The 10,369-nt window shown below is 39.5% G+C and overlaps 1 protein-coding gene across 6 annotated transcripts in view; it reads left to right on the top strand.

Moving 5' to 3' along the window:
• Positions 1–8,024: 8,024 nt before the first annotated feature.
• Positions 8,025–10,369, top strand: part of TTLL6 (tubulin tyrosine ligase like 6) — a 36,464-nt gene continuing 34,119 nt past the window's right edge. For 3 of the 6 annotated variants that reach the window (XM_020809854.3, XM_020809852.3, XM_078377954.1), the window contains exon 1: positions 8,025–8,952. In XM_020809854.3, coding sequence (XP_020665513.3) covers positions 8,909–8,952 — 44 coding nt within the window. In that variant the 5' untranslated portion in view covers positions 8,025–8,908. Of the gene's footprint in view, positions 8,953–9,365; positions 9,506–10,369 lie in introns of those variants that run through there. The other 3 variants (XM_073004354.2, XM_020809855.3, XM_020809858.3) reach the window with 2 other exon arrangements.

The following is a 10,369-nucleotide window of genomic DNA, read 5'->3' as shown; positions in this document are numbered from 1 at the left end:
GTCCCACCACCTCACAGGTATACTTGGTGGGGAAATAAGAGGCAGCCTTCTCTGCCCCTCCTCCCAGACATTGGAACTCCCTCCCACAGGAGGCCAGGATGGCTCCATCTTTGCTGTCCTTCCACAAGCAGGCAGAGACCTTTCTCTTCAGGCAAGCTTTCCCTTAATGGCTGGCTGCCTGAGTGGTGTTTTCAAATGGATGGTTGTGCCTTGAATGTGTTTTTGGTGTTGTTTTTGTCACCTGTCTTTTAGTGTGTTATTTGTTTGAACCTTTTTCGTATTTGGACACTTACTGTTTTTAACTTTAAATATTGCCTTTTAATTATATAAGCTGTCTTTGGTCCTTTTAAAGGAGAAAGACAGGGAAAATATTTTAAATAAATAAAATTAATTGATTAATATTGATTTGTTCCATTTTAAAAATACTGTACTTCTATTAACAACACAATCCAAAGGTTTGTCTACTCAGAAGTAAATCCTTTTAAGTCATAGTCATAGTCATGTAAATTCATTTACTGTAGCTCTGCAGCCTCTGAATACATTTAGATATTTTATGTATCTACTCAGAAGGTTGCCTGAATTCAGTTGTACTTACTCCTAAGATTATATAGGACTTTTCTGATGAAGCATTCGTTCCCCAAAATATGCTTGACTTGTCACAGGTGATATCTATGTTTCCAGCCATCCACATAACATTAAGTTTGTCTTAGATAAATGGTGAGAAAACCCATGGCTTTGTGAGCTTTCTGTTCCCTTATGAAGGCATGGTGGTTGGTTGGTTGGTTTATTTAGCTTTGTTTTTTGTTTTTGTTTCATTTTGCTCCAGGTTTGTAGCTAGGATGGCAAGGATCCATCTTTACTTCCTTGCCTGTTTTCCCTTCTCACCTGTGCCTCTTCCCTTTCTTATTTTCTCCCCCACCTGTGTTTGTCCAAGCAGCCATGCAGGCAAACTATAGTGCCAGCAAGAAGAGAGCACTGGCCAAGTTGAGGCTCAGTGCAGAAGCTGCTGCCACAGTTGTCATCACTGCCACTGCATCTTCAAGATGATGTGGAAGAAACAGCAATGGCAACTTTCTCAAGAAGTATATGTGTGTGTACACATTAGCCCAAAACGGTGCAAATGTGAATTGCAGTTAAGTCCCTTCCTATCTAAGAGAAACAAGGAATAACCAGGAGAAGGCGGAAAGAACTTTTATTGTGCCTCAAAGAACCCACTGTAAATGTAAGGGTGTAACTAGCTAGCCAAATTGGAGTGTTTTGGATTGGGTTATATAGGGTCTCTTAAGTTTGCATATATGTGCAGTATGATCCTTGTATCCACATACAGGAATTGGGTGGTTTCAGGTCAAGAAACCACATCACAACTTACGTGAGTCTGAGTGGCCCACTTCCCTTAAAAGGGTGTGTGTGTGGAATAAAAAAATGTAACAAAAAAGAAAAAGATCTTCCTTGTTCCCTCCCATCTCCTTCTCCAGTTGTTTGCTTTCTCCAAAACAATAGGACGGCACCATTTTGCTCTTCTGCCTATCCTATATAGACCACGTTCACCACAACTTCCCTCAGCTTACCCATACCTTCTCTCAAGCATCCAAAGGTCCTTCTATGTGCTTGACTCATTTTTCCCCTCAAAGCTTCTCTCTCCCTCTCAGCAGCTTCCTTTTCCTCTCTTAACTTGTGCCACCATTTTTGAGTCTCTGACTCACCCCAATAAGACAGGCGCTGGGATAGTCCTTTCTTTCGGCGACTCTCAGCCTCATGCTTAGGCACTCTCACTTGCTCCCACTCCCCAGTCCATGGGTCCTGCATCCACACCATCTCCCAGCCACCCGGGATACTGTCCTGGTCCCCTTTTATCCCCCATTCCCACCTCCGCTACGGCCCGCTTCCCTTCTTCTTTTCCCGCCAAATCCTGTGGGGTCTGGGTAGCTACAGATAACCCTTTCATCCCTTTTTCCAAGTCCGAGGTGTCGACGGCTTGATGTATCAGCTTGGGAGGAAAGGGACGCGGAGCGGTCTGGGTTCCTACAGTTGCCTTGGGGTGAGATGGCACTCCCACCAACGCCTGTTGACCCGTAGCCTGGGTGTCACACACCAGTGGCACTGTGGAACATATGATGGAAAGCTAGATCCATCTTCTCAAATTGCTCAGACTACTGAACTGGGGTTGAATCCTAAACCTAATAGGATGCCTGGGCCATAGCAGCTGCCCACAAATGCTGACTGATGGGGTTAAGTTGCTGGAGGCAAGAAGGAGCTCCTTTTTGCTGGTGGCACCTCACCTTTGAAAAGGTCTCTCTGTTACAGTGGCTAAAGCCCTCCTGCCACGTGAGGTGGGAAGACAAACATTGCTGCTCATTCTTTGCACCCAGCCAGCGCTGCTACATCTTCTTCTGTGCCTCATCTCACTCACCCTGCTTTGTCACCTCTGTTTGTTGTTAAAAAAAGTGCTGCCAGCTGTGGGTAAAAGGCTGCTTTAAATGATGGGTGGGTGAATGAGCAGATCACAGCAGCAGAGAGGAAGGAGGCCCTTCTAGTGGAGGGAAGCAGAATCCCCTAGTTCTAGCACCTTGCTACTCAAGGCAACGGCCTCAGTACTGACAACCAGAGTGATAGGGGCTAGCCCCCCTCTCCAGCTTCATGCACCATCCTGACACTCATTGTTACACATTTTAGATGCTAGATAATGTTTTTATATGCCTAGATATTTTAACTCGGGGTGTTACTGTTTTATTGGCTCCTACTTCTGGAATGTTAAAAGTTTTAGCTGGCTCATTTTATTGAGTACTTTGTCATTTTCTGTTTTGCTCTGCTGCTGGTTGCTGTTTTATTTTTCATGTTAGTATTTATGGTTTTGTGCTTACTGCTTTTATGACATATAAGCCATCTTGAATTATTTATGTTGTTGTATAGGCTGAGAAATAAATATATTCAACTAAATAAATAAAATACTGGCTTGTCCAAGATTATGAATGTAGTAGAGGGGGTAAATATGTGATGTCAGCCCCAAAACACAACTATGCATCCACACTTATAACTGAAGCATCCATTTTGCAAAAGGCAAATTTTAGAGGCTGAGCAATAGGAAACATACCCAAGGTGACACATTGATATGAACCATGGAGTTTGAGCCACAAGCATGAAACTCCAAAATCAACCTTCTCTAGATTAGATTATCTTCCAAACACTTTCCCCATCCAGATTTACCTTTCACTGCTGCTTAATCTCATACAGTAACAGCCAGAACCTCAACTCTAATCTCCTCCAATCTAGTACCCTCCAGCTGTGTTCAAATACAGTTCTCCTCATCCTCAACACAAATGACCCTGCTGCTAAAGATAATGCAGCTTGTAATGCAATACATCTTAAGTTACTAGGCTAGGGCAGGCTATTCAGTTGAGTTTAACTGGGAGAGATTAAGTGCAAAAATTAAAACAGGTAACAGATATACTATCTGCTTATGAGCCATTTTTATCCACTGCTGTGTGTTTAACATTGTAATTCTAAAATTTGTAGCACAGGAGAAAGATCTGGGGAGGAAAAATGCAAATTCAGGCACTATTTCTTAAAACAAGAATTCTGATCACAACTATTACAATATATTCTAATAGTACTGTACTGCTGTTATCATAACTGATTGAAGCAGCTGCTTGATTGAAACAGCTGCTTGGGATAATGGCTGCCTCATTCAGTGAGACAGCCAAAAATAAGTGGCCTCTCAGCACAGGTGATGGAATAATCCCTTTCTTCTCTCCTGCAGAATTTGGGATGAGACAAATGGCTATTGAAGATCACATTAGGATGGTTGATGTTTTCCTAATGGGAGATACCAGCATATGTCTGGCTATGAGCTAAGAGGTAAAAACAGTGACTCAGTAACTTGATTGGTAGACTATGAGAGAAGGCAATAGAAGATCATTGTTGTTTTGCAGTTTTGGTGAAAGAAAACTGTATGAAGGTTGGAAGCACCTTGAAGTTCAGGGTGTCTTTCTCTAGGGATCTCAGACCAAGCTGCAATTCTAATGCCATGTAGGATGGAATGTGCTTGCTGCTTACTTTGATATATGATCTTCTTCTGCATATGAAAATTAATTTGATACAAAATACTATAATAACCCATTGCTTTCTTCCAAAGGAAGCTAAGCCAGAACACCTCAAGAACTGGGGAGTGAGTTATTAAAAATGGTTGATGTCATAAATGTGGATAGTTTTGCTGACTGGTTAATCAGGATAGAGAACCTGTGACTCTGATTAACTCCAATGAGCAACATACTGAAGGTGATACATTCCCCATTCCTGTCATACTCATGTTGGCATTTTAGAAAACAAGTCACTATACACATCCAGGAGCATATCTACTTACAGGTAAGCATTTATCTTAGCATTCACTTCTTTTGTTTTATTTCTGCTCCTCAATTATTCTTGTATTGCTATAAATAAAATATTATTCTTTACTCATGTCTATTGGCATTTTCTTGGTATCCATGCAATAAAACAATGATTTATCCTTAAAAATATATTCAACTAAATGCTAAAAAAGTAGTTCATTTCTGTTAGAAGATGTAGCCTGGCTTGGCAAATGTTAACGTTTACCAGTTAATTTCAACCCTGAGTGCCCACTGGAAGGACAGATCCTGAATTTTTTTAGGAGTTAATTAGGAGAAAGAAGATGAAATAAGGGAACATTTATTTAAGGAATTTGGTGAAGAGTATGAGAACAAAGACTATGACATTTATTTCTAGCTCTTAACATATGTCCTTTGCAGTAACTGTTTTGGAACAAGGAAGTTAAATATTTCTCTGCTAACTTCCATTTGTAATAAATGCTGTCCTTTAAAAGGACCAATGTGTCTTACATAATTGAAAAACAATAATATTGGGTAAGATTGTCACAGATGCCTTAATATTAACCACTTTTCAGTCATTCTAGTATTACAAAACATGGACAGAGTTCTACTTGCATAATTCTACACATTAGGAGCAGAAAAAATATATGTTCCCATATTGCAGCAATTTTGTTATGAGAGAGATCCTGTTTGGTGGAATTCTGCATTCGTCTTTGCATTGTTTTGATGTTGTTATGTGCTGTCAAGTCGCTTCCAATTTATGGCTGTGAACAAGCAATCTCCAAAATGTCCTGTCCTCAACAGCCCTGCTCAGCTCTTGTAGACTCAAGCCTGTGGTTCTTTTGGGGAGTCATTCCATCTAGTATTTATTCTTCCGCTATTCTTGTTGCCTTCCACCTTTCCTAGCATTATTGTCTTTCCCTTAAAATCATGATGTGCCCAAAGTAGGACAGCCTCAGTTTCAACATTTTTGCCTCCAGAGATAGTTCAGGCTTCATTTGGTCTAGGACTCACTTGTTTGTCTTTCTGGTAGTAGATATTGGCAAAGCTCTCCTCCAGCACCACATTTGAAATGAATCATTTTTTCCCTGTCAGCTTTCATAACTGCCCAGCTTTCACACCCATACATGGTGATAGGTAATACAAGAGTGTGAAGTATCTTGATCTTTGTCTCAAGTGCCAAATTCTTACACTAGATTATATTTTCTAATTCTTTCATTGCTAATCCTTCCTAGTCTCAGTCTTCTTTCTTAGCTGCAGTCTCCATTTGGATTGATGATTGAACCAAGTCTATTGAAATAGTTAATTTCAATTTCTTCATTGTCAACATTAAAGCTGTGTAGTTCTTCTGTAGTCATTATTTTTGTTGTCTTCATATTCATCTGTGGTCCTGCTTTGGCACTTTCTTCCTTCACTTTCACCAAAAGTTGTTTCAAGTCATTGCTGTCTGCCACTAAGATTGTGTAATCTGTATATCTTAAATTATTGATATTTCTTCCACCAATTTGCCAAACAATTTAGCAAATTCTACAATGTAGAATTCTACATCGTTGGACAGTTTTAAAACAATGATTAAACATTAATATTTTTGAAAGGAAATCTTTGTCAGTTTTTGCAAACAAAAACAAAAACAAATAAAACCCCTCAAATCAGATGGCGTCTGAAGAAATGGACTACAAGCCATGAAAGCCAAAGCTGTATTAAATCTGTTAGTCTTAAAGGTGCCAATGATTCTTATAAAGAAAAATGAGGTTTTTCATTGAAACTAAAGTTTTTTAATCAATCAGACAAAAAACACAGCTTACATAAACAAAGTTTGTTCATGATGCCAGGTCAGGTTCCTGTTTCTTCTTACATTTCACTACTGTGTTTCCCTGAAAATAAGACAGGGTCTTATATTAATTTTTGCTCCAAAAACACATTGGGGCTTATTTTAAGGGGATGTTTTAATTTTTTTCATGTACAACCATCTACATTTACTCAAATACAGTCATGACATCTTCTGGTTGCTGCACAATGCTCCACAATGGTGGAGGGTGGGGTTTCACTTAACTGGGGCTTATTTTTTTGGGGGGGGGAGGGCTTTTATTACGACCATCCTGGAAAATCATATCAGGGCTTATTTTCAGGTTAGGTCTTATTTTTGGGGAAACAGGATAGCAACGTTAGCTGCTATCTCTATCCATGTTTATTTTTCTACCCTTTACAAAAACAGCATCATAGGAGTAGGATAATTCCTGGATCTGGGGCTATTAGTGAATTGTGAAGACCCTCTCATCAATTACAAGTTGTCAAGGATTTTAATGAAAGCCTTGGGAGCACTGTAAATCTGTGCAGTTCTGCCTTTCAGTTTCTCTCTCATTTCCATCATGCCATTACTCCTTGGGGACTGCAAGTCTGCTGCTTATGTATCAGGCCAACAAAACAGAATGGCAGGACAAGGCAAGGGAATAGGAGACACAGGGGGTCAGGGTAAGGTAGGAATCAAAATACTGGGTAATGGGAACGCAGCTGTTGGGTCACTGGTTAAAGACATCAGACTCTTTTCATGCATACTTCTGTGGGGAAAAGAAGATTCATAATGGTATAAGACAAGAGAATATAACTGAATATTGGAAGGGATAGAGATCAGTGTCCCACAGTTTGTCCAATCACACACTGTCACCTTGCAAATCCTGAGTAACCAAGAAATTTTAAAATTATAGTTATATTGGCAAAAGTTGCTACAGTATGTTTTTTTCTTTTGTGTTTGTTATATAAAGATGGCATTTTGTTTTTCAAAAGTGTATTTTTTTTAGTACAAATTATGCGATATAAATAATGACCACGATCCAAAGAACTACTTGAAGTGTTTATATGGGTTTGGGCATACCCAATGGGATATTTTTCCTTTTTTTGTTTGAGACCCCTTCAAGCAACATTTCAAACTAATTTTTAAAATCACCTCAGTTTCAGGTTAACCATAAAGCAAGGGAAATATATGTTCAAGAAACTTAGAATGTTTATGAACAGGCAGAATTTGTTTCAATTTTATCTACCGTATCTATCATGTAGTAATATGGTATATGAATTTGACAGACCACAGCTCAAATCAAAACTTTAAGAAAGCTAATCTCGTCTAAGCTCTTATGACAACATCACACAACCCGGTGGTAATATCAACAATTAAACCCCCCCCCCCCAGTGAGTTTGGTATGACACACACTGTATTACACAAGTAATCTGACATGAAATATGTCAAAAATAACAAAGCTTTAGCCAGTTATCTGTTACATATAAGTACTCTGGTGATTTGTTTTCGAATTTAAAAAATCTGATCTCCATCTGCAAAACATTTCTTTAATATAATTGGTCTAATGTATTTGTTTGGGTTCTGGTGCCACATTATAGTTTTGTATGTAAATATTTCTCTGCTAGTTTGTTACTGCATAATGCAAAAAAAAATTGGTAGATTAGCCATTAAAAAAGCATGGAGAGGACCAAGAAAAAAATGATGACAGTTTCATTTTAAAAGTTTCAGTATTTTCCTTTGAAGAAAATGGAATTGAGGCACAAGCATTCGTGAAAAGTGACCATATATTTAGGCATCACTCCATGTGCAATTTCGATACGCCATGTGTTGAAATGTGGAAAGAGATAAAAGGTCCTCAACCCACTGATTAATAGAGACTGGGCATTTGGGTGTTGCACTCTCTGTTCTTTAGTCATCACAAGAGTAGAAATAATCCATTTTCTTTGACTGCTGGCTAATTTCCATGAGATAGGCACATAGTTTAACAAAATATGTCCATCTACAAAAATCCAATCCAATATTAATACACACAATAACATGGCCCCAGATAGCAACTATGACACAGCCAGATCATGTGTTTAATGAGTGGAAGGTATGTACTGAATTACCTACAATTAGCAGACATATTTCCACATTTTGCAAAAAGATGTTGAGATGCCCACTCACTCCAGGTAGAATGCAATTTTCTGCTGGATAAGCCATAGCCTTAGATCTATAGTTATAGTGGGTATAAAATACAAAATAGAATTCTATTTTTCTTTCCATACTTGTCTCCAGCCTTGTATATGATAATTATTGACCAGCATTAAATGATTAGAAATAAAGGTTAAAGGGTTTATTTTTCTGCAGATTCAATGACCAAAATTGGAGAAGATGCCAAAATGCTCAAAGCTGTAAGGCCATATTTGGATATAAATAAATATTGTGTAAATACTAATATTCAGCAGACTTTGCGAAATTGCAAGCAGCTATTAGCTTAGAAAATGGCAGAAATGCGTCATCTTCATAAATCAGTAGAACCCCAAGAGAGGGATTTGAAGGAAATGTTTAGTAGTTTGTTCCATTTTTCGTTACGAACTTTGGCTTTTGACGGAATGGTGGTGATAATTCTACACGCATCTCCTTAAGGGGAAAAAAATTCTGTGTAGAATCTAGGGGTGGAGAAGAATGTAGAAATAGAGCAGCCCTGATTGGCTACGCTTTCAACGGGGACCAGCGAAAAGAAAAGCAGCAACTATTTGACTCCCTTGGTATATACAATGTATCGAGGATAATGGGAAGCAAACGACTCGAGAGAAGATTCGGTTGGAGCCACAAGTACGCATGTGCAGAACTGGGGAGCTGGGATACGTGGAGGGGGCGTGGAAAGGGAAAAAAAGAAAGAAAGAAAGCCTCGTGCAGCGCCATTCGCTTTTGGCCTCTGTGGTCCCGCGGCAGTCATCACCATGACAACCGTGCTTCCACCTTCCTTTTCCTCCACATCAACATTTCCGGTTTAATATCGCCTGGTTAAACAACTGAAGTGTCTCGAGATTTCACTTTGACCAATGGGAAAGCAGTAGGTAGTAGTTTTGTCCAATAGGTGAGAGCGTGCGGGCCCTTTGGCTCTCAGTTTTTCCCCTTCAGCCAAAGAGAAGTCGAAAAAGGGGGGTGGCGAGAGACAAGTTAGGTTGCGTTGAAAGAGATACGGAGCGGAGTTTGACCCGAAGAGCGGTTGGGCGGGGGAGGGGCGAAGAAGACCTACTGGAGAGGGCTGAAAGCCACGCCCCTCAACTGGCCGAGCCCCGCCCCATTCAACATTCTGTCCCGCCCGCCCGTTGCAAAGGGAGCGCGTCTTGTGCAGCGACATGGCTGGAGCGTGAGATAAATGGTGTGTCGCCTAGAAATTTCTCCCGTTTTGTCCGGGGGGGAGGGGGGCTTGGCAGCATTTTATTGTCTGCCGCCTTCTCCATTGCCTCTGGAAATAAACCTAAAAAATAATAATAACGTAATTTAGCATTCTTGTTGAAAAGCACGCCTCACCCCTGCCTGAGAATGACTTTTGCCCAGGACACTTTGTATAGTGATAGACATGCTGGATAGAGATTGAATGTAATATATATATGTATAACATGCAACACAAAATCTCAATGCATTGAATTAGCTTCTCAGCCATATGTCAGCTAACATAGTATACTTTCTATATATATATCCTCTATCTTTGTTATAATCAATGTATTGAAGATCCTTTTCATATTTTGCTATTTTTCTATGTAGTGAAGATTCATTTTACTGTATCTGTAATTACCCATAACTCTACATTTCTGTGTCTCAATGTATTGGACCTCTCTTGAAACTCCTGACCTTTATTATTGCAAAGTAAACTCCCACACAACATTGTCCATATCGAAGTATACTAAGTTGCAAGGACCTTTCAGTCCCAGTCAAGCAGGAAACATTAAACTGCAATAAGATAGCAATTTGTCTCACTGACATAAACAAGGTAACTCTTTCTCTCACAAAGGGCATAGTTGTGTAAATAGTTATTTATTTATTTATTTATTAAATTTATACCCCGCCCCTCTAGACCATGTCTACTCGGTCAACTATCAAATGTAAATATCAAATATCAAAAATTTTAAAGTAGGCAATTTTTTTTCTGGCACAGGAGGCAGAATGATGTGGCATAATAATAAGAAACTGGTAATAATCTGTGGTCCTTCGACGAGGCTCCAAATCTGCTCTTTGGGCGTCA

The sequence above is a fragment of the Pogona vitticeps genome, chromosome 6 (genome assembly GCF_051106095.1).
Source record: "Pogona vitticeps strain Pit_001003342236 chromosome 6, PviZW2.1, whole genome shotgun sequence".
NCBI classification, from domain to species: Eukaryota; Metazoa; Chordata; class Lepidosauria; order Squamata; family Agamidae; genus Pogona; species Pogona vitticeps.
This window is presented reverse-complemented; position numbering and strand designations above follow the sequence as displayed.